Raw genomic sequence first — 21,389 nt, forward strand, 5'->3', positions numbered from 1 at the left:
TTGACCTGCTGGAGAATTCATCACAAAGAAGCCAAACGGCGTCGAGAGTAGCGTCCCTGTCTTCCAGCCCAGTCGCGTCGTACGCAATAGGCTGCCGCTTTTTCCCCCACCTTTCAGTTTCTTTCTGTACCACTTGCAGCGCGGAAAAAAAAAGAAGACGAGCACACGCCACACCACAATCTTTTCCGCTTGCATGAGACCACACAACGATGACGATCTCGGAAAGTCAAAGAAAAAAAACGAAGGGATAACAACACAAGTGAAAAAGGTTAAACGAGCACAAAAAAAGGAAGGAAAACGTTAAACGGGCTCGCTTCAGCAGATTCGAGAACGTGCGATTACATTACAGAACTTCGTCCATGCGTCCAGCTCCACACGCCCTTCCACTTGCTTGTCAGAGGCTCATCGCGTGGCGCAAGGCAGTGCTCGACGCGCGTTGCAGCCATACCCGCTCAAGTCATCTCAGCACACACACACACACACACACACACACACACACACTCGTCGCAGGTCGCCACGCGGTGCATCATTTGGGGTGACGTAGGCTACCCCCCCAACCCTCCTCTCCCCCAGCCGTGTGAGCAGTGCGGACCGGGCGATGAAGGCTCGAGAGGCCCTTGAGACCTCGCCCTTCATGTGAATGGTACAGGCGTGTGAACTGTTGCGCGTCTTCCCCGAGAGAGTGCCGTCCAGGCTCTAGCAGTCGGAATCAGTAGCGAGAAATCGCTCCGAGCACCCTCCCCCTCGTGGATACCTGGCCCTGACCACCACCAGAAGTGGTTCGGTAATGGCAGAGAGAAGAGCTACTCGGCTTCACCACACAGAATGAGCACAGGACGCTGCTGTCTCGTCAAGAGATCCTTCTCGAAGGCACGGAAAAAAACGAAAACAAGGTGGCAATGTTGCGCTCGGAAAGAAACTGCAATGAAACTACTTACGTGAGGGGGAGTTGTGTGCGAGTATAGGCTACTGGAGGTGTTTTGGCGATCCATCCACACCAACGGGGATCCATACGTCACCACAAACAGCAAGCGACTGTGGGGGCGGTAAGGTCATTTTTTTCCTCATCGTTGTCGGCTTGACGCACAATTGTGTATATTCTTTCGAGGCGCAGCCTATTGATCTCGATGCCTGTCGCATAATGCAAGAAACCTTTCAGAGCTGAGGGGGAGAAATCCCGTGGTTTTTATACCTGATAAAATACTTGTTCACAGTGTGACTAAGCTTCTTTCCGTTCTCTAAAGCCGCGATATCAGCTGTTGGCTTTGTGTTGAAGAAAATGAAAGACTGCGTGTTGGTAAGCGAGCGCGTCAAAAAGCTTGAAATCCATGTCCACTAGTTTTGTCATCGCCTCAGAGGATATGTGCTTGGCACTTTTTCCTGTGAGAAATTGCGCCGGGTTTATCATACATCACAAGTAACTGATTACTGAGGGCAGAGGTAGTCACCACGTACTCCTTGGGATCAGCACTCAAAGCCTTCCACACGCTAATTTCCTGCACTTGGGCACATGCCGATTTTGCAAGAAAGCCGGTTATCGCCCTCTTCGCTTTGAAGGGAACTGACACCTCTAAGACACCAATCTCGTGCTTCTTCAGGTTGCCGAGAACGCCTGCAGAAAAGTAAAAATACGCAGACGCATTAATGTGGATACGGTAGGCGTCTACTTCACGCCTAGAGAGAATTGCAGGCGTCGCATCTACAGACAGCAGATACCGAGCGATGTTCATCAGAAACTTACCGAGGTTGTAGTACATCCCAAAAAGTTCATACCAGTAGTCGTCGAGAACCGTATGCTGATTAGTCATCAACGGCGAGGCCCAGTGGTAGAGCTGGAGACTGGAAAACTGTGGCGCTTTGCAAACAACACTGGCGAGGAGTGATGCATACTCGTCAACAAGATCAACAAAATGCTTCACAAACTTCTCGCAGCCGGCAGTGGTGCCCAGTTCCACATCTAGTGGGAGCCTCTTCGAGTCGAAGCGCTCTTGCATATACTGAAAGAAGTGGGCGCAGGCATCTCGCTTTTCGGCCAGGTCACTTTCGTCACGAGAAGTCTACTTCTCTGTTCAGGCCGACGCAATGAGTGTTCGTTTGGAGCAGTGGAATGGTGGAAAAAATGTACTTGGAGAGCTGTAGAGCATTTGAAGGTCCTGATGGGAACGAGCAAAGAAGCTGATGGGGGAAAAGGGAGCGTGGGCGCGGCAGAGGTAAAGGAGCGAAACCAATAAATTACGCCTCCCCCTGAGCCCACGGATCTTTAAATAAAAAAAAAGGAACAAGGATGTGTTGATATAAGTGCTTCTTTTCTTTAGAGAGGGGCGAAATATTTAAAAGCCTTCTAACCCTTCAGGAGGCAGTGCTGGAGATCTGTCATCAAGAAAGAGAGTCAGCCACCTCCAATAATAATAATAATAAAACAATATCTGAGACATCCCGTGGTGCTACAGAAAAAGCTGGTGTAACACGCAACCAAGCCCATCGGATGCAAAGAATCTACAAGGTACTATTGTGATTTTGTTTTATCATTTGAGAAACGGGATGTGCGTGCAGAGACTACAGCAAAGTATTTTGAAGGCGCTAAGAGGGGAAGCAAACCAAAAAAAAAGAGCAGCGGAAGTGCCTTAAACCAGAACAATGTATAATCCTTCTTTTCGAGAGAGGGGAAAATACTGCTTTTTACCCATCTAGAGCGCGCCGGCATTCGTCCAGAAGTTCAGTAAGATCGTTGAGGGAACTGCTTGGCGTTTCCTTGAGCGCGCTAGCATTTGATATTGCCCGAGTTGATGCAAGTCTTTTTACCCCACCTGAGGAGTTTGGTAGTACTTGTTTTTTGCCGGATGCTGCAAGAAGACACGCCAGCTCGCCGCAGCGGAGGGACATAAGTTCAGTGCGCACATTGCATTCGTAACCGAGCAAGGAACTTCGCGATGACATTTCCTCTATTTCTATGGTTTGCATGACGCATCTTTTTTGTAACGAATGGAAACTCTTTACCGTGGCGTTTGCCTTAGCTTCCAGTCTGATCAGTTTCAGGAAGAGTGCCTCTATTTTGACTGATGAACATTGCAGTGTTTGAAGCCTGTCCTCCAATATGGAGTTCACACAGAGGACCGAGTTCACTACTGTGCGAAGGGAATCAAGCTCGTCAAGACCTTTTTCCGTCTGAGAGAATGTTGCGCGTTGCTGCTGAGAGTGTTGTACGCCTTGAGATACCGTGGCGGGACTTTTTTGTACACCGGCGTTCACATAGGTTGAGCAGCACGTCTGTGTCGCTCCATTTGCTCGCGTCACCGGAGCACACACGGCAGTTGGGAGATTGCTGTTGATGGAGGACTGAAAAAGTGTTGCTGGGTACTCATCACGTATACCGAGAGACCTAAGTGTTCGGTCGATCTCACTTATAGTTGCAGTGGTGTGCTGATCGATGTCCATTAAAAAAAACTCCGCAAAAAGAAAGGAGTACTACCAGCACAAGGGTGAGGGGGAAGGCATTGAATGGAAGGGAAAAGGGGGGACTAGCCACATTTTAAAAAATGTGGCGGTTGGAAACACACCAACACAATCGCTAGTAAGGACAAGGTATGGAGCACCCCTGCTAATTTCTTTCCTGAAGACGCCATGAATGAGACCAATATCACACGGCTTGTGGATTACCGTCGGCACCTTTTTACAAAAGGAAAACAGATAGCACTCGAGGCAATCGTTCCGTATCATGTTCGCTCCAGTTTCATGTGCGACACTTTTCTGACAAAATTTTGAAGACACACAGACACAAAAAAACGGCGCGAACTCTTTGGTCACTCAATCACCGTGATACTTTTGGCATCAAAGAAATCAAGACGACTGCTTCATCCCGCTGTAGTCATTCTTTCCGTAGAACCCCTTCGGTCTTGCCTCGTAGCGCGGAGCCAAATTTGGTTGCGGTTGCATCGCCATCTCCTTGTAAGGGCTCCTCAGTAACACTTCGTCCGTCATCTCATCTATGTTCCAATCCTTTGGACTCTCAGCCTCCGTATGTAGCTGGTGATCGTTCTCCTCGATAGCGTCAATACGAGAATATTCATTGATGCCGTAATCTGCAAGGGTTTTCAGCTCATCTAAATCCTTGCCATCGATGCTTAGCTTAAACGAAGAGGTGCATAAATAAGGCGATTGATTCTCAATCCTTACCTGTTGCATGAGTTCGGCGATTGTTGCATCACGCTGTGCCATCACTTGCACCACTTGTATCCGCTGCTCCCAGCCACTGGTAACCCAAACGAACGTTTTAAAGCGGATACGCAAGGCCACGAGGTGCTCAACTTGTGGGTCATCAACGACAGCGCGCCAGTAGTGCCGCTCGTTCTCGTGCAAAATGGTCTCTGCGCTTCCCATGTAAAATCGAGTATCACCAGGAGTAGCCGCTCGAATAGTGCCAGGGTAGGTTTTCGACTCCGTGAAGCGTCGGTGTGACTCGTAAGCCTCTTGCTCGTACTGCAACAACTTCTTCGCACTCAAGAGACACGCAGCCGTTGAGCGAACGGAAAGCGCGAGGCTACGTCTCATGGCTTCCCTTCAAAGTAAAGCAGCTTCACCAAGGTGCTTTGAGAACACGAAGTAAACACAAATGTACAAGCCTCAAAACAGATTCATCAGGCAGGAGTGAAGTCGGTAGAAACGTCAGGTGTCAGGTGCTAAAGAAGGTCGCATTGTGCTGGGAAAGGCATATCAGGCATCACAATATGCGAGGCCGGTCGTCAAATTTGCAACAAAACCTGCGTGAGAGCTTTGGTTCAATCACAAGGAGGGGGAGGGCGTTGCAGAGAGAGCAGTTTTGCTCGTTGACGACATTTGAAACGGTACAGCATTTTCTATTTTTTTTTTCGTCCACAGACGTTGTTTGCATAACCTTGCGCTGAGAAATTGAAGTCATTTTTTCGTATTAGTTGCGACCGATGCAGCTGACCAGAAAGGCAAAGGGCATGATCAAGTGTGAGCTTTCAGGGGGGGGGGGACATGCAAAGAGCTTCACGCCGAAGTGAGCGTTTTGCGATGGACGTACAGGTAATGGTCTGCGGCTGCTAGTGATCCCACGCCCCAGGTTTTCCAGTGAAATGGATGGGATTGTGCGCCTGCCAGCAAACCAAAACTGCTCTTCTTGGGGTGTCTGCGACACTCGCGATACTCAAGGAAGGGTAAACCCTGCGTGGTGACGGGGGGGGGGGGGGGGGGAAGAAAAAACAGGGTGCGGATCGAATATCGTGGGAGATGGGGTGGGGAGCACTGGGCACGAGAAAAGAGCGGCGTTCAACAATTGCTTTTCTCCTATCGAGCGACTTCTAGACTCGCGTTAGAAAAAGCGTTAATAAGTTGTTTATCAGTAGCCTATTGATATCGGCAGCATTGCATTGCTGAATTCACAAACCGTGCGCACGAGGAATTGCTTGACAAAAATAAGCTGGCTGACTGCCAAGAAAGGTAAGAGAACACATCCGTGCTACAAGCAACTCGATTTAGCTAGAAGGTGTCTCTGTAGAACTGAGATCAGATCTGCACCACTTTCACCTCGCGGCTCATGCTTCACGTGGGAGACTCGTTCAGTGATGCGCTGCCACTAATGACTCTTCTTTGTTGTGCACCATCACCCCTCACTTCTCCTGGCCATCACTCTATCTTTTTTCCCCCAGAATCACTTCATCAAGAGTGGCGAACTCGTTTGAACGGCGTAGCCAGGAGGTCATGACCAATTTCATCCAGCCAAAGGTAGGGTGTTCGACTAAGAGTATATCGGTGACAATTCCAGCGGATGGCGAACTTATTGTAATTGTCCCTCTTCATGAGCCCAAGTGCTCGGCGTCGATCAAGCTAGAGCCTTCAACTGACACCATAGACTCACGGGTTGATGTCACCGGCAGCCCTCTCGTGGCGGACATCTCATACTATCTCCTGCCTGGAGCCACTCTCAATATTTTTGCGTGGACCGTAAGCGTCGTCCGGATAGAGGGGTCTGAGCAGTTGCTGCGGGGCGTGATTCGCTCGTCAACGAAGTCGATCACTCGACCCCTTGTGGAATACCATTGTGTGTTGCACACGCAACGCCTCGTCGCAGAGAAGACACAGTCCGCTGGTCCTGTGACACTGATTTGCGGTGGGCAACTGACCGGCAAGACTATGGTTGCACGTACGCTAGTCAACTATGCTGCGCGTGCCGGTTGGAGGCCAACTCTAGTTGATATGGATCCTGGAGTTCAGCAAATGATTGGCTTACCTGGCTCCATTGGAGCAGCAGTTGTGGATTATCCAGTCTCTCTGGATGAAGTAATGTCACTCTCGCTTGTGAGCACAACGTGTTTTGTAGGTACCACAGAAGTCGAGTCCTTCAACAAGCTAGGGGAGGCTTTGATAGGGGCAGCATACGTGCATTTTTCAAAGCTCTTGCTCAACTGTGTTCGAGAACGCTTGTCGATACACGCAAACGACCTGTACGGGTTCAGCGGTGCAATTGTTCTTTTACCGGAGGTACACGGTAGTGCTGGTATGAATGTTGTCAGTGAGCTCATACAGCAGTACGACATTACCAACGTGCTTTGCCTTGGTGATGACGACCTGTTTCACACTCTGTATCTGCGACACGATCGCGGAAACCCAGGTCAGCCAGACTACGTGAAGATAGATCGTATTTCACATAACTTTAGCGTCGTGCCTCCACCCAACGCTGATGCTGTGATGACATCGAGGTATAGCGACTATTTTCTGGGCGCAGGTGCAGTGGGTCTGCACCCGTCACAGTGGTCAAAACCTTTCAATAGCATCGATGTCCTCATCCTCAAAGAGGAGCACGGGCAAGTGGTCTTGTCTGCAGTCCCAAGGGAGGAGTTACAGGGCATTGTGGGCTGCATTGGCGCACTGTTCTCGCCGAAGTCGGGCACTGCACTTCAGTCCTCACCGGTTGCCTATGCGAGAGTGCAGACAATTGACCCAGCTGGCATTTACTTGCTGACAAGCACCCATTTTACATTTCCCTCTGAAAAGATCACTTTACTTGTTGGTAGTGTCCGCTGGATTACCAGCACTTGAAAAAAATTAGTGAATCTCCTCAAAAGTTAATTTACATGACACCCTAAAAACGGCGCACTGAAGCAACAAAGTTATCGAAGCTTATTGACACTAACAAAAGAAAATGCTGAGGTACCAACGATGCTTTCCTCTGGAGACCACGCGTGTCGTACAGCGTCTTTCTAGTGGTCAGCAATGACATGATGGAGAGCAACATGCATCTTGCATTCAGGTTCTTGCTACCGCCTTTGTTGTTGTTGTTTGAGCTGCTTCACTTCTTGATAGTATCTTCCGCCGGTGGCTCCTCTCTCATCCTTTTCAGCGAAAACCGTTACTTCTACTGCGTAACTCGCATAGCGATTTTTCTTAGGCACCCCTGGTAGCACAATCAGCGATATCAATGCCGAAGAATGAGTTTCCCTAGTGAGGCTTCTGCTCTAGTGGAGGGTCTGAATGAGGTACCCAAGCAGGAATTTCTGAGCGCTCTTGCCAGGGTCTACGAGGGTCACGGAACCGCTATTGTTTTCATTGAGCAACACATTCTCTCCGTTCTCAGCCGCCTAGGAATCACACCACAAAATTTCGGTCGCGACAAAGGAGTCGTCGGTGTTTTTCCATTTCAAAGCGACATCAACTTTGTTTCAGCCGACAACGTTGTGTACATTCTGAACCCGGACCTGAACGGCATGCGATCTGTTGTCGTTCACATGCTGTCCTATACTCAACGGTTTGCAAATGCAAAACCGACGATCCTTTATGTCCCACAGAAGACGTTGATTGCGGAGCAAGTGATGGAGGACGAGTTCAAGCTCTCCCAAACATTTCCTACCTTACGTATTGCAAGTCTTGATTTAGACTACCTATTTCTGGAGGAAAAAGTTTTCACCATGGGGCTGCCGCTGTCGTTCAAGTCTGTATTTGCAGATGGCGACCTGAGTAATCTTGCCTGGATTGCCAGGCTTTTGCTTAAGCTACAGACAGCGCGCTTTGGTATCATCCCGCACATCCGGGGAAAGGGTAACAATGCCGCCAGGGTCGTTCAGCTTCTTCGGCGCATGCAGAACGATGTGGGCCAAAGTTTTATTACTGACATCCCTTCCGAAGTGGAGACACTTATCATTATGGATCGTTGCGTGGATCTTGTAACGCCGTTGATGACACAACTGACGTACGAGGGGCTTATCGACGAGCTGTACAATATTGAGAACTGTGAGACTCGATTTCCATTTAGCCTGAGTGAGAGCTCTGGTGTCGGGATAAATGAAAAGGTGGTTTTAAGCGGCTTCGACAGAATCTTTGCTGAAATTCGTGACAAGAGTTTCACTGGGGTGGGTTCGGTCCTCTACCAAAAATCCCTCTGGGTGAAGCAAAATTACGACAAGCGAAAGGAGGTCCATCAGTTGAGGGAGCTGAAAGAGTTCATGAAGGGTCTTCCAGAGATGCAGGAGATGCATCGTTTGATTGGCATTCATACCAACGTTGCCACAGAAATTAGCAAGACTGCGCAGAGCATGGCTTTCAAGAAGCGCATTTCGATAGAGCACAACATAATTCAGCAAACGAATGAGGGTGATGCTCTAAAGTACATTGAAGACCTCGTCCTTCAAAAGGAAAAGCTTGAGATTGTTATCCGTCTGATTGCACTTCTGTCCCTTGTCAATGGTGGACTGCGCGAGAAGGACCTCTCCAGCCTGAAGGAGAACATGATGCTTGTCTATGGCATCCCGCATGTCATCGCTACTTTCTTCTTGCTGGAGAAATGCGGCCTGCTTGGTGTGCAGGTCGGAAAGGGAAGCGGTTACGCAGCTGTTCGAAAGCATCTTCAGACATGGAATACGTCCCTAATCGACGATGACTCGAATGACATCGCGCGTGCGTATGGCGGTTACGCTCCCCCTCTTGTCCGAGTGGTAGAAACCATTTTACGGAATCCACACGCCTGGGACGCGGAGGATGGTATACTCAGTTTTCTCCCTGGCGACAAAACGGAGCTGCTTAACGAGGTGGAGATCACCGGCAAAACCAAGACAGCTCTTGTCTTTTTCATTGGCGGAGTCACAGCTTCCGAGGTGAGTGCCCTGCGCTTCCTGGAGGAACGACTTTCCAGCAGTGGCAAGCCGCATCGCATCTTTATAGGTACCACAGACCTCACAAGCGGAAATCGATTGATCCGATCGCTGCTTCCGTTTGAGCCGTCGCGCTGAAGACGTACAACCGTTTGCTCACCGTTTTCTAACGTTTATTTTTTGCCCCAAGGGCGTGCCTTTTCGTTATTTATATATACCTGTTGCGCGCACACAAAACGACTTCTTCGATGAGCCCGACGGAGAAAGCAAACGGAAGACGACAACGAAGCAAAACAGGAATGCTGTGTCGTCTTTCCTTCTCTTTTGCACGCATGCACATACACAACGACACTATATACATATACATACACGTGCATATGCTGTCTGTGTGTGTGTGTGTGCCTGCTGGACACACGGGCCTCTTTTGTCCCGAACGAAAAAAAAAAGAAGAGGTAAAAGGCTGGCAAGGGGGATCTTCCGCCTTGCGTAATCCAACGCCTGCAACGGGTGCTCCCGTATTCGAATTGAAATTTACTCTCAAACTGTGCCAGTATGCGTGGCCTTCGCTATTCACTCTTCCTATTCTTACTGCATGCTGTGTGTGTGTTGTCTCTTCACGTAGGATAAAAAAAGGGAGAAACATGGGGGCGATTCGCATCCGTTGCTACTACGAGGTGCTTGAGGTGGGGCGGAAGGCTACTTATGACGAGGTTCGCGCCGCCTACAAAAAGAAGTCACTCCAGTATCACCCTGACAAAAACTACGGTAATCAGGAAGAGGCTGCGATACGCTTCAAAGAGGTTCAAAACGCGTACTCTATCCTTAGTGACCCGGATGAGCGCGCCTGGTACGACTCGCATCGTGAGGCAATCCTTCGCGGTGGCGATGGCAGTGATGACCCGGATGAGTTGAACCTTTATGAGTATTTCACTGCAAGCTGCTTCGATGGCTTCGACGACGGTGAGAGCGGGTTCTACACCGTCTATCACAGAGTGTTTGACTTGCTCATTGATGAGGAGTCCGACTACGACTCCCGCGCAAAGTCATGGCCAGGGTTTGGCACAAGTACAAGTGGCTGGGCGGATGTTCAGAGATTCTATGGTCATTGGCGCAACTTCAGCACTTACAAGACATTTAGCTGGAAGGATGAATACAAGGTGAGCGAGATGGAGGATCGCTACTCCCGCCGCATGGCTGATCGCATCAACAGCAAGGCGCGCGACGCGGCCAAGAAGGAGTACGTGCGTACGGTGCAAAGCCTTGCTCAGTTTGTTTACCGTCGCGATCCGCGTGTAAAGGCGGAATTGGAGCGCCAGGAGAAAGAGGAGGAGGCGAAGCGCGAAGAGCGTGAGCGGCAGGAGATTGAGCGTCTAAAGCGGCGCCGCGAGGCAAATGAGCGAATCTGGGCAGAGGCAGCGGAGCGCGAGGCCCGGGAGGAGGCAGAGCGAGCGGCGCGAGGTGAGGCGATGGATGGGTCAACGTTGGAGATGCTGTACGAGAAGGAACGGCAGACAAAGGAGATGATGCGTGGGAACGGCGGTGTCGGCGCGCACGCGGCAGGCTTTGCCATGCTCGAAGGTGACAACGACGACGTGGTGACGTCGTTTAACTGCCCTGCGTGCAAAAAGCAGTTCAAGTCAGAAAACCAGTACAAGGAGCACATTGGTAGCAATAAGCACAAGACGAAGCTGAAGCAGTTGGCGGCCAAAGGCACGGATGTTGCTGCGCTCATGGGCGAAACAAGAGAGAGCAGCGCTGTTCACCCCAAGGACACAGACGTGCCTGCGTGACTGTCCGCTCGTAATGTGGCTCTTCATCTCTCGCTGTGTGGCGCATGTGATGAGATCAACATTTGCGTGCCACCGCTCTTGCAAGGATGTCCAGCGGGTGACCATCTGCTTTTTCTCACGGAGAGTAGAGAAGTGGGAGGGGAGGTGACTAGCGGTGATCGCACTCCTTTGCCGTCGGAGGGCAATCACATTCACTACATAAGGTGAGTGAACAGTATAACACACATAAGTGGATGGAAGTTATAATGACTGCTGAACCGCATTCCTCTCAATGCTGTGAGGGGATCATATATATATATATATATACTATAAGAATCTCTGTTGACAACCGCCCCTATGAAAACAAAAAGTATATATGCCTTCGTGGGTAGTCCCCCTCCCCCCCCCCTCAAAAAAAAAAAGGTCCGAAGTTCTGCTCACTGATTTCCACCTTTCTACACGTCTGCAAACATACACGCACTCGGACGTAGTTGACCACCAACCACAGCGGGTTCCATATCCTCGTTGCAGAGAGGTGTATGTATATGTGTATGAGGAAGGCCTGTTGGTGGACGTATGGCTCTGGGAAACCACATCGGTTCCCGCTCTCTTTACCCCCTGTTCCTGCTCGCACACTGCCAAGTCTTTTTTCCCCTCCCAACTGATGTTTGCGCTTGCGCTAAGTAATTCTTGAACTGCTGCAACCAACTCTTAAAAAAAAAGGATTTTCTGCTCCTCATTAGTTGCCTCAGACGGTCAACGCTACCACAGTGACGTTGCACAGCCTCCGTCGTACACCACCGGAAAATAGAAAAAAACAATCTTCTCTTTTTTATTTTATATTTTTGTTCAGCTCGGCAGCTTTCTTCTTGTGTGCCTGCGTTACACCTTTCCCTCAATCGGAGCATTCTGTGCCGCCATGAGTAGCTACGAGATCAAACCCATTCTGAAGGGTACGAAGAAGGACCCGTCCCTGCTCAAGTACAACAAGGCTGCTGGGGCCGGTCCTTTCGGCGCTGCTCCCGCTTGCAGGGGCACCAAGAAGTCTGCGCCAGCTCAGAGTGTCGATGCGCCGGCCGGTGAGGCCGCTGCCACAAATGCGGCCGTGACGGGTGTGCGCTTCAAGTACACTGGAACGATGCGTGGCTACGGCGGCGCGAGCAGCTCTTTGCGCAAAGGTCGTCCGCGTGATTTGCAGGATGCCGCCTTTTCTGAAAAGGGGTGCGGAAAGAGCGCACCACCCAAGGCGGGCGCGTTTAAAAGGCGCATGATCCCACCCACAGAGTTTCGGCGTGCGTACAACCGTGGCGATTTGCCCATCGCTGTCTGCCACGGCAGCCGTCCTACCATAGACTGGAAGGTGGAGGTTACAAAACTGGACTATCATCACTACCTCCCCATTTTCTTTGACGGTATCCGTGAGACGGAGGAACCGTACATGTTTTTGGCGCGCCAGGGCTGCCTTGATCTGCTGGAGCGGGGCGGGTCCAAGATTCTGCCCACCATTCCCCAGTTGATCATTCCTATCAAGACGGCCCTAAACACGCGTCATCGTGATATAATCTGCGCAACTCTGCGTATTATTCAGCAGCTCGTCGTCAGTGACGACCTCATCGGTGAGGCCCTTGTGCCGTACTATCGCCAAATCCTGCCGGTGCTGAACCTATTCAAGAACGTCCACAAGAGGCGTAGCCGCAGCGACGCCATGGACTACGGTCAGCGCAACCGCGATGATGTGGGTGACCTGGTGAACGAGACGCTACAGATTTTAGAGCAGCACGGTGGTGAAGATGCGTACATCAATATCAAGTACATGGTGCCCAGCTATGAGAGTTGCATCTACAACAGCTGACGAAAAGCGATTCTTGTGCCGATAGCGGGGGCGGGCCCGTCGGTGCGCATGCGTGATGGGGGGGGGGGGGGGAAGGCGGCTTACTTTCTTGTGGAGGTGCGTTCATAACTTTGTTGGAATTGTCTGCGTGTTACGCCGGCCTTTATGTGTGTATATTCGTCTTGCGCTTGGCCGCCGTTCACCTCTACGGAGTGGGGTGGAGGCTTGGGGTATACGTTCGTGTGTGTGCGTGGCCTGCATGTGTGCGCCAATTCTCAGCTTCTACTTGTGGGTGATCGTCGTTTTTGTTGTTTTCGTGTGTGCGTCTGTGTGTGTACCCCGTGTGTGGGTGTGAGTATGTTGATGGAGGGAGGGGAGGGGGGGGGGAGGCGTCTCCCGGAGGGATAACCCCTCATTCTGTTTCCCTTTCCGCTTTTTCCCGTCCCATCTTTCATTCAGATGTATGATAGACTTTTCTTCCTCTCTTTGTGTCCTGGCCGGCTCTGAGCTTTTTCGTTTTCTTTGTTGGTCCTCTCGCTCCCCCTTTTTCTTTTTTCCATGTAGTTACCGTACGACGAGGAAAAACAATCAAATAAGCAAAAAACCAAACTTGCACGCGCGCGTCTGTGTGTGCACACACAGAAAACACACACACCGACCCAAATCCTCCTTGTATGGGAGGATAGAAACATCAATAGGCGCAGTTGCGGCAACAGTGGGTCGAGGAGCAACCAGGAGCACACATTTTTAGTTCACAGGCGTACAACCCGAGACTGTAAGGCTGCAGCGTCCTTTTTTCGTATCTTGGAAACGCATTTTTCCCGGACTCTGCGCCCACTCGTTTCCTCCCATATGCTTGCTCCGCTTCTCTACACTCGTGAGGGTCCCCGGTCGGCGTGTCGTGAAAGCTCACCCTCTTCTTTTTTTCCCACGCTCATCGTGGGTCGCGTGATGTGGGTTTGACGGTGACTCTTTCCCTGCGTGTGGCGCTTCCAGTACTGGAAAACAGGATAGAGGCACCCAGGTCTACGTTTCTTTTCATCACGCCTCTTTTGGGCTTGCTGCCGCTGTGGCGAGCAAAGGACACTGCACGCCAACGTATCATTTTTTTTGGTGCTCCCTCAGCGGTGGAATCACAGGCTGCACCTTTTCTTCCTCTTCCCTTCATCCTGTGATGAACATACCGCTCTTCCTTTATCTCCGCTTCCACCGTCTTTTTTTTTTTCTATTCCCCTCTTTTTTGATGTTCCCGTTTTTTTTTTGAGGGCTTTTCTCCATTTTTAGCCATACTTCGCCTCCCGCATGCCTTGTTCCTTCACAGAACGAGGCACACAGGCATACCCACAAACACACAAACAGCTCACGTTCTTACATGCACTCCGACATCCATACGCATTCTGTTCCTCCCCTTCCTTTTTTTTAGTTGTCTGCTCGCGGAGTCCGTCTCTCCCCCTTTTTTTGTTACCTTCACTCGTTCGCCTGCTTTTTTTCTTCTTGTGTTGCTCCTGAGCACCCCCCCTCCCCCACATACACACGTTCATTACACGCACGATTGCAGTCGTGCTCGTGGCGGGTGTGCGCGTCAGCTCCCCTGCGTACTGCGACGACATGGCCCCTGTTTTGTGTTGTCTTCCGTTCAGCTTTGTTCTTGCGCAGTACCTGTCATTATCTGGGCTGGGTTCTGGGCTTTTTTTTTCTCATTCACGTTCGTCTCGCAAGACTGTTGAATAGAGGGAAGGGGTAGGCCGCATTAACAGCGTCTTTTTTTTTTCTCTCACTACCCCTTCTTTGTGCCGCTGGGACCGAGGGAGACCCAGAGAATTAACAAAGGCAATCAATCAAGGAATGGAGCAGGACTATTACTACAACGAGGATGGGGGCTACGACGAGTACTACGACAACAGCGCTGACGAGGTGATGGACGTGGACCCGTTGGAGATCAAATACGTGGATGGTAAGAGCTTCATGCAGAACAATGTGGAGCAGAGTCTGCGGTGTCTGCAAGAGGTTGTAGCTGAGGACGGTGAGCACGGTAAATGGACCTTCAAGGCACTGAAGATGCTTGCACGCGCCTCTCGGATCGCGAAGCGGTATGACGCCATGGCGGACTACTACGCGCAGGTCGTTCACTTTGCCCACCCTGACATCAGCGCTGCTGCGGTGGCAAAGGCGATGCTCAAATTCACCGAGGAGAGCCAGCGTGTGCCGGCAGAGTGGCGAGGGTGTATCTTGAACCTCACGGTGGGGGTGGCCACCGGACAGCCAGAGCTTTATCGGGATGTCGTTGTGCCCACTCTTCTGCACCGTGCCACTCTACTTGTAGAAGAGGCCAAGTACGAGGAGTCACTCATGGACTTGCAGGCGGCACTGGAACAGTGCGATGAGTCCAGTGCCACCATGACCCAGGTCAACGCCACCTCCATATATCACATCCTCACTCTTCAACTCACTGCGTACCGCAAGCTCAAGCGCTACGCAGAGCTTCGGCGTGTCTACTACGACTTGGGTAGAGTGCGTGCGGCGTTGCCGTCACTGCGCATGATTGGCAGCGCCATGGAGTCCGCCGGGCACTTGTTTTTGCACGACGCGGATTGGGTGGCAGCTCACCGCGCATTTTCCACGGCTCTCCGCTGCCACACAGAGAGCGGTGATGTCCAGGAGTACAAAGTGGTCAAGTACGTAGTGCTCTCCACCGTTATGTCCGGGCTTCCGGTGGACGTGTTCGCGCAGGAGGAGACGCTGGCAAATCACCCGTCTGTTCGCCCAGTACGTGCCCTCTGGAAGGCAGCGGCCGCATTGGACGTGTCGACTTTTCTGGAGGTGTTGCAAGCTCCGGATAACGCGGACTGCTTCTCCAAGGATTCGGAGTTTGCGCCGTACGTGGAGCCGATGATGTTCAAGCTGCGCACAAACTATCTGATCTCGTACTCCAAGAGCTTTGGCACGCTGTCGCTTCTGGATCTCGGCGCTCGGCTGCAGCTGCAGGAGCAGCCGTGCAAGGAACTGTGCACGAGTGCTATTCTCCTGGGTCTCATTGATGCTCGCGTTGATGATGCGCGGAAACTGTTGGTTTTTCATCGCTCGGCACACACCGTGCCGAGCAGCAGCGCAGCGGTCTTAAGGGATCTGTCTGATGTGACGAGCGATCTCTGCTGCTATTAGGTGTAGTTGTGTCCGTGAGTGGCGAGTGCGTGAAGCGGTTCTTCGCCCCTCTCTGCCTTTTGACGTGCGCTATAATCGTTTATGACGCAGGCGTATCAGAAAGGGACGAGGGCGGCTCTTCATTATCTGTACGTTTCTCCGGTTTTCCCGCCCCCCTCTCTCCCCCCCCTTCTTTTCGACTCCCTCCACCATATATGGGTCATTACCCGTATTTCGTTGTTGCCCACCGTGGCCATGTTGTCAGGTCTCTTTTCCTCTATCAGCTCCTGTGACAGTTGTCTGGATCACTCCCACCGCTGGATTCAAAGAAACGGAGAGAGGTTGGCCCCCAGACAAACAGGAACCCCCCCCTTCCCCTCACACACACACACACACAGACACACACACACACACGCGCGCGCTTCTGATGTTATTGCTGTGCATCCTCCTTCCTCACAGAGGCTACGGGTGTATGCGGGCATGTATATCGCGCCAGTGTCTACGTGGCACCTTTTTTTTTGGGGTTTTCTCTTGATCCCACCGCTTCATCACACTCCGCTCTTTTCTATCGCACACCTTTCTTCCTATTCCTCCGGCACCTCGCCCTCCTTTCTCTTCGCATTAATTTCTCTTTTTGATATTGACAATCATGAGGGAAAAAAGTGGCGCGCACGCACGTTCGCACACAGACCAGAAAAACCGAAGAGACTGTGTGCTGAGGCCTTGACGCATGCTTCTTTGTTTGGCGTCCCCTCCTTCCCACCTCTGTTTTCTTTCCTCACCCACTTTCTGTCGTATCTTGCTCTTCTGTTGCCACCTCTGCATCAACTGTTTTTTTCTCTGCCCTTTTCTCCTGTGCTCTTTCTGCGCGCATGTGTGTGTGTGTGTGTGTGTGTGTGTGTGTGTGTGTGCGTATCGGATATCTTTCAAAGGTCCGGCGAAAAGTGGAGTCAGAGGGGACTGAAAGGGAAAGCAACCGAGCGGCTACCGTATTTCCACTGGCGCTCACGCATACGTACATACATAGAGAGAGAGAGGCGTACCCGCATAGATACAAAGACTTCTGGAGGGGGTCCCTGTACCTCTTCACCCCCTTACTCTCACACGCAGGGAGGTCGTTCCCAGCAGCTGCATCCTGCGCTGTGCACTCACCTACCTTCTCTAAGACCCATCCATACGTACGCCGTCGTAATCATGCCTCGTCAGCCGACCAAAAACCGCATCAACATGCACGACATTGTCGAGCAGCCTCTCAGCGCTATTCCAGATGCCGTGGACGCCATCCTGCGCCGCCCAGAACCGCTGGACGAGCTCGAGGTGCAGAGTATTTTCTTTGAGAGCTCGTACATACTGCTGCGGGCAGAGGAGGCGCTCTCGGCCAAGGACAGCAACGCGTTCTGTGCGCTATTCAAACTCTTCTCGGAGGGCTTTGCCCACAGTGAGGCTTCCTTTGAAGAGGGCATACGCACAATGGTCCAGAACGAGCCCCTGTTGCAGACAATGCACGCCATTTTTAAAGTTGTGGTGGAGCAGGAAGCGCTGCCGCTCCACAGCGCCGGCACCGTGGAGCTTATTCAGGTACTCAGCAGTCTGTGCGATGGCGCGGCGCTAAAGGAAAAGTGTGGGGCAGTGTTTATGCGAGGGTTCGCGAAGGTACTTCAGCGAGTTCACTCAAATGCAGAGGAGGCGCGCCGCCACTTTCACGTGCAGCGAGGCGCGGCGACGGCTCTAATCAACCTTGTGAAGGGGTCGAAGCAAAACAAGCAGCGTCTGGCATCGTGGAAGTTCGTCGCAGATTGCTGCGCCGCCTCCGTTGACGTCTTCTTCCAGCTGCAGTGCGTCGAGTTGCTGTTCCGCGTGTCACGACAAAACAAAGACGTTTTCTCGCACCTGGGCGGGTCTTTCCCGGCCACCACGATTGAGGGGCTTCGTGCGCTGCCGAACGACGGCACATTGCTATCTCGCATGACATTGCTGATTGAGCAACTCAACGAGGGCCGTGCACAGGTGCTGCGCTACCCACTGAAGGAGGTTGTCGCCGCCGAGACGACGCTGACAAGCTCCACGAATGCGTACTTCACTCCCCACTATGTGATTGTCATGGTCACGACCGCCAACGCCGACAACATTACAATACCCTATCGCATAATCCGCTCCATTACTCTCGGTCGCGATGGTCGCGTCATTGTGCGGCTGGAGGAGTTCCCTGTTAAGCTGGAAGTACTGCTGAGCCACACGGCTGGTATGGACACCGTCACTTTCTTTATGTCTCATGAAGAGCTGTCCACTTTCAAGCTGTCCCCCGTGCGGCAGTGGATTGTGGAGGCACTGCAAGCGCAGAAAGAGGAGAATCGCCAACACCGTCGACCGCCGGTGCCGCGCTCCCCAGACTCAACAGCGAATCCAACAGCCAAGAAGGAGCGTGCGCCACACGAGTCTTTGTCCTCCACGGAGACTACTACTGCCGGAGCCGCCGCTGCTGCTCTGCAAGAGGCTCCAAGCGATATGGACGCCGCGAAGAAGAGAGCGCGTCTGGAGAGTGCCACAATGGAGGCAGCCGCGAGGCCCTCCACAAGTCAGTGTCCCATTGCCGCTCTCGTGGACGTTGTGGGTGCGCTGGCTGAACAGGCGGTTACACCAAACGAGGCACAGACAATGCTACTGCAGCTGCGTCGACTCATGGAGGCTCGCAGGGAGATGGAGCGGGGCAAATTGATGGATGCATTGGGTGATGCTATGCAACACATCCAAAGCCGTGTCGACGAAACCCGCGGGACGGCAAAGGAGAATAGAACGGCGTGGCACCAGACCATGTTGGAAGAGTTGCTGCGGGCAGAGAACCTGGTAGTCGGGGCGCAGGAAAAGGCGGCGGCAGGGGTAGATCAGCTGAATGACCACTTGAAGAAGGTCAAGGCGAGCAACCAGGCCATCAACGAGCGGATTGCCTGCATGGAGATCGAGCTGCAACAAACATTGGAAGAACTCCGTGAAGAGGAGCTGCGCTGGACTAACGAGATTCACATCAAGTGCATGCGGGAGGCAGAGCGACAGGAGTTTGAGGCCGATCAGCATCTCGTCAACCGTAGCAGGCCAATGTCAGTTTTATCAGACTACATGCGACAAGGGGGTACGTCGTACCGCTAGCCGCACGCAGTGTTATCTTCTCGTGTCGCGTTCTCTGCAGTTATATTATTCTATCAGTGCGCGCCCAGGAGCGCATGTAGGTCCAGCACTATGATACGCCCCCCCCCCCCCCCCCTCCCTCCCCGCCAAAGGAGGCGAGGATGCCGGCACGGTTGCTCCCTCCCCTCCTTCTCTGTGTGTGGGTGTAGTGACGCTTTTTTGGTCTACTCTGCTGAAAGAGGGCGACAGAGGAACTGGCTAGGAGCAGGTGAGAGATGGATCCGCGAGGAGGTGCGACGTTGCACCTCCTACGCATTAACAGCCTATTCCCCCTTTTTTCTTCTCCCCGCCGTGTGTGTGTTATTCATTTTCTTCTGGGGTCCCTGGCAATGAATCATCGTGCAGCCACACACACACATACACACAGACATACGCACACACTCCAGTGATTACTACACGTCCTCCATCTTATCTTTTGTTAGACAAGAACCATACATGTTAGCAATGAACTGACCTAAATCACGCTGGTCCGACTGTGAGCGCGGCATCGATCGAACCTCATTTGCCTCTTGGAGATGAAAGCTCGGGTCGAGGAGGGGTGGGAAGGGGTGGGTGTGTAGTTCATCGTTATACTTCGTCACCGCTTCACGTGCTTCTTCCTGCTACTCCGCCCCTGCCCTCCTGGCTGCCTCGCGTCCACCATGGCTCATATGACTCTTCTGCGTCTGCAATGCCGCACTCCCTTTCTCTCTTCGCACATGCGCTCTCTTCTTTCTTTTTTTGTTGGTTTCTTCTCGTTCTCCTGTACTTGACATCCTAACGACTACTCTCGGCTGCTGTTGCTGCCGCTTCTGGAAAAGCGAACTTGGCGCGTGTGTGTTTCACTTTCACTGTCTCACTGCGTTTGGGTGTGTGGCTGTGTGCGCGTCTTCGCGTGTGTGTATGCGTCCAGCGCCCCTCCAATTTTCTCTAAACTTTGGTGCGCGGCTCGTTTCGACTCATTCAGCTCATCATGGCGTGGCTCAGCGACGCGGTTGACGCGCAGTACACCATCGACACTGTGTCGAAGCAGCAGGCGCTGCTGCCGTCTTCCAACGCCTTTTCCATTTTCCCAAAGGATCATATCCTGCGCGTCTTTCAGTTAGATGCGCTTGTGTTGCAGCAGGAGCTCGTGGACATTCTTCGGATGGCGCTCTTCCAGGTGTTCGACATCCCGCCTCTTCAGCATTTTCGCTTTGCCAATCAGGAGGAGCTAGTACTTGCCTTGGATGCCTTGCTATATCGTCTGACCGTCTGGCGCACGGGGCAGACCATCGGAGACCGCCTGCAAAACTTAGTCTTCCGGGATGAGGAGCGAGCGCAGCAACTATCCCTGCAGAGCACCAAGTCTATCTTGCCCAGCCTCGCCCCATCCCGCCGACTTCTGCTGGTACACATGATTATGACGCTGGTCATCCCGTACGTCACCCGCAAGGTGCAGCGCAAGATCCTGGAGGAGGGCTGGGAGCGCGAGCCCGCCACAACAGCGCGGCACCGCATGGCCAAGACGTTCCGCTACGCTGTTATCACATGGTCTTTCCTCTCTCTCGTGAACACGTTCAACTTCCTAATGACAGGCCAGTACCGTACCCTAGTTGAGCGCACCTTGTCTCTGCGTCTGGTCTACGGCTCGCAGCGAATGATGCGCTTTACGAACCTATTATATATGAACCAGCACGTGCAGTGGCGAACGTGGATGTCGCTGTTCAGCGTGCTCAACGTGAGGCGATACTTCCAGCGACTCGTGAGCAACCTCGGCTCTGCTGTATCCTCGTCGGTGTCGCACTCCACAAATGAGAATTTGTGCAGCGCATGCCATGAATTGCCGACGGTGTGCCAGCGGTCGAACTGCGGCCATCGGTACTGCTACTACTGTATTAAAAGTCGACTACTCGACAACCAATCAACTGGCTCCTTTCGCTGCGTCAAGTGCGGCCAAGCGGTACACAGCTGCGTCCCTGCATAGACCGCAAGAGTTCCTTTAGTGGTGTGCGTTGCCGTCGTTTTTTCTTCGCACTCGATGTGTTGGAGTGGGTCTTTCTCTGTCAAAAGTGAGGTCGTGTAGTTCCACGGCCCCGTTCGAGCTCGTACCCATGGAGCTTACCGATAAAGCGATGTCAGGGCAGACAGCTGTACACACGCGTGTGTGTGTGTGTGTGTGTGTGTGTGTCCGATGAAGACACTTTTTTCCTTTGCTATTTGCGTCCCTTGCGACCATCTTCATCACTCGCCCACTCATTGCTCTCACCACGCACGCAGGCGGAGATTTTTTTGCTCGTGTGTGTGTGCGTGTGCGTGTGTGTATTTGTTTGACATCAAAGAGTATGTCACGCACGGTGTTATACCATGGACTCCTTACCACTGTTTGCTTTCTTTGTTGAC

At 52.2% G+C, this 21,389-nt stretch overlaps 10 protein-coding genes across 10 annotated transcripts; 7 read left to right on the forward strand and 3 right to left on the reverse strand.

The window, feature by feature from the left end:
• Window positions 1-1,352: 1,352 nt before the first annotated feature.
• On the reverse strand, window positions 1,353-1,994 carry JKF63_04726 (uncharacterized protein; the record flags this gene model as incomplete). Its single annotated transcript, XM_067900704.1, has 1 exon — window positions 1,353-1,994. The coding sequence occupies one exon, from the start codon at window positions 1,992-1,994 to the stop codon at window positions 1,353-1,355; it is 642 nt and encodes a 213-aa protein (XP_067756725.1).
• A 685-nt stretch (window positions 1,995-2,679) lies between these two features.
• On the reverse strand, window positions 2,680-3,435 carry JKF63_04727 (uncharacterized protein; the record flags this gene model as incomplete). The annotated part of the gene is made up of 1 exon (XM_067900705.1): window positions 2,680-3,435. The coding sequence occupies one exon, from the start codon at window positions 3,433-3,435 to the stop codon at window positions 2,680-2,682; it is 756 nt and encodes a 251-aa protein (XP_067756726.1).
• Window positions 3,436-3,837: 402 nt separating this feature from the next.
• Window positions 3,838-4,548, reverse strand: JKF63_04728 (uncharacterized protein; the record flags this gene model as incomplete). Its single annotated transcript, XM_067900706.1, has 1 exon — window positions 3,838-4,548. The coding sequence occupies one exon, from the start codon at window positions 4,546-4,548 to the stop codon at window positions 3,838-3,840; it is 711 nt and encodes a 236-aa protein (XP_067756727.1).
• A 1,173-nt stretch (window positions 4,549-5,721) lies between these two features.
• Window positions 5,722-7,059, forward strand: JKF63_04729 (uncharacterized protein; the record flags this gene model as incomplete). The annotated part of the gene is made up of 1 exon (XM_067900707.1): window positions 5,722-7,059. The coding sequence occupies one exon, from the start codon at window positions 5,722-5,724 to the stop codon at window positions 7,057-7,059; it is 1,338 nt and encodes a 445-aa protein (XP_067756728.1).
• A 389-nt stretch (window positions 7,060-7,448) lies between these two features.
• On the forward strand, window positions 7,449-9,242 carry JKF63_04730 (uncharacterized protein; the record flags this gene model as incomplete). Its single annotated transcript, XM_067900708.1, has 1 exon — window positions 7,449-9,242. The coding sequence occupies one exon, from the start codon at window positions 7,449-7,451 to the stop codon at window positions 9,240-9,242; it is 1,794 nt and encodes a 597-aa protein (XP_067756729.1).
• A 503-nt stretch (window positions 9,243-9,745) lies between these two features.
• On the forward strand, window positions 9,746-10,894 carry JKF63_04731 (uncharacterized protein; the record flags this gene model as incomplete). Its single annotated transcript, XM_067900709.1, has 1 exon — window positions 9,746-10,894. The coding sequence occupies one exon, from the start codon at window positions 9,746-9,748 to the stop codon at window positions 10,892-10,894; it is 1,149 nt and encodes a 382-aa protein (XP_067756730.1).
• Window positions 10,895-11,792: 898 nt separating this feature from the next.
• Window positions 11,793-12,725, forward strand: JKF63_04732 (uncharacterized protein; the record flags this gene model as incomplete). Its single annotated transcript, XM_067900710.1, has 1 exon — window positions 11,793-12,725. The coding sequence occupies one exon, from the start codon at window positions 11,793-11,795 to the stop codon at window positions 12,723-12,725; it is 933 nt and encodes a 310-aa protein (XP_067756731.1).
• A 1,824-nt stretch (window positions 12,726-14,549) lies between these two features.
• On the forward strand, window positions 14,550-15,866 carry JKF63_04733 (uncharacterized protein; the record flags this gene model as incomplete). Its single annotated transcript, XM_067900711.1, has 1 exon — window positions 14,550-15,866. One exon carries the CDS (start codon window positions 14,550-14,552, stop codon window positions 15,864-15,866), a length of 1,317 nt encoding a protein of 438 aa, XP_067756732.1.
• A 1,173-nt stretch (window positions 15,867-17,039) lies between these two features.
• Window positions 17,040-18,989, forward strand: JKF63_04734 (uncharacterized protein; the record flags this gene model as incomplete). The annotated part of the gene is made up of 1 exon (XM_067900712.1): window positions 17,040-18,989. The coding sequence occupies one exon, from the start codon at window positions 17,040-17,042 to the stop codon at window positions 18,987-18,989; it is 1,950 nt and encodes a 649-aa protein (XP_067756733.1).
• A 991-nt stretch (window positions 18,990-19,980) lies between these two features.
• JKF63_04735 (uncharacterized protein) lies at window positions 19,981-20,973 on the forward strand (the record flags this gene model as incomplete). Its single annotated transcript, XM_067900713.1, has 1 exon — window positions 19,981-20,973. One exon carries the CDS (start codon window positions 19,981-19,983, stop codon window positions 20,971-20,973), a length of 993 nt encoding a protein of 330 aa, XP_067756734.1.
• Between the last annotated feature and the right edge of the window lie 416 nt (window positions 20,974-21,389).

Source organism: Porcisia hertigi, chromosome 25 (genome assembly GCF_017918235.1).
Source record: "Porcisia hertigi strain C119 chromosome 25, whole genome shotgun sequence".
NCBI classification, from domain to species: Eukaryota; Euglenozoa; class Kinetoplastea; order Trypanosomatida; family Trypanosomatidae; genus Porcisia; species Porcisia hertigi.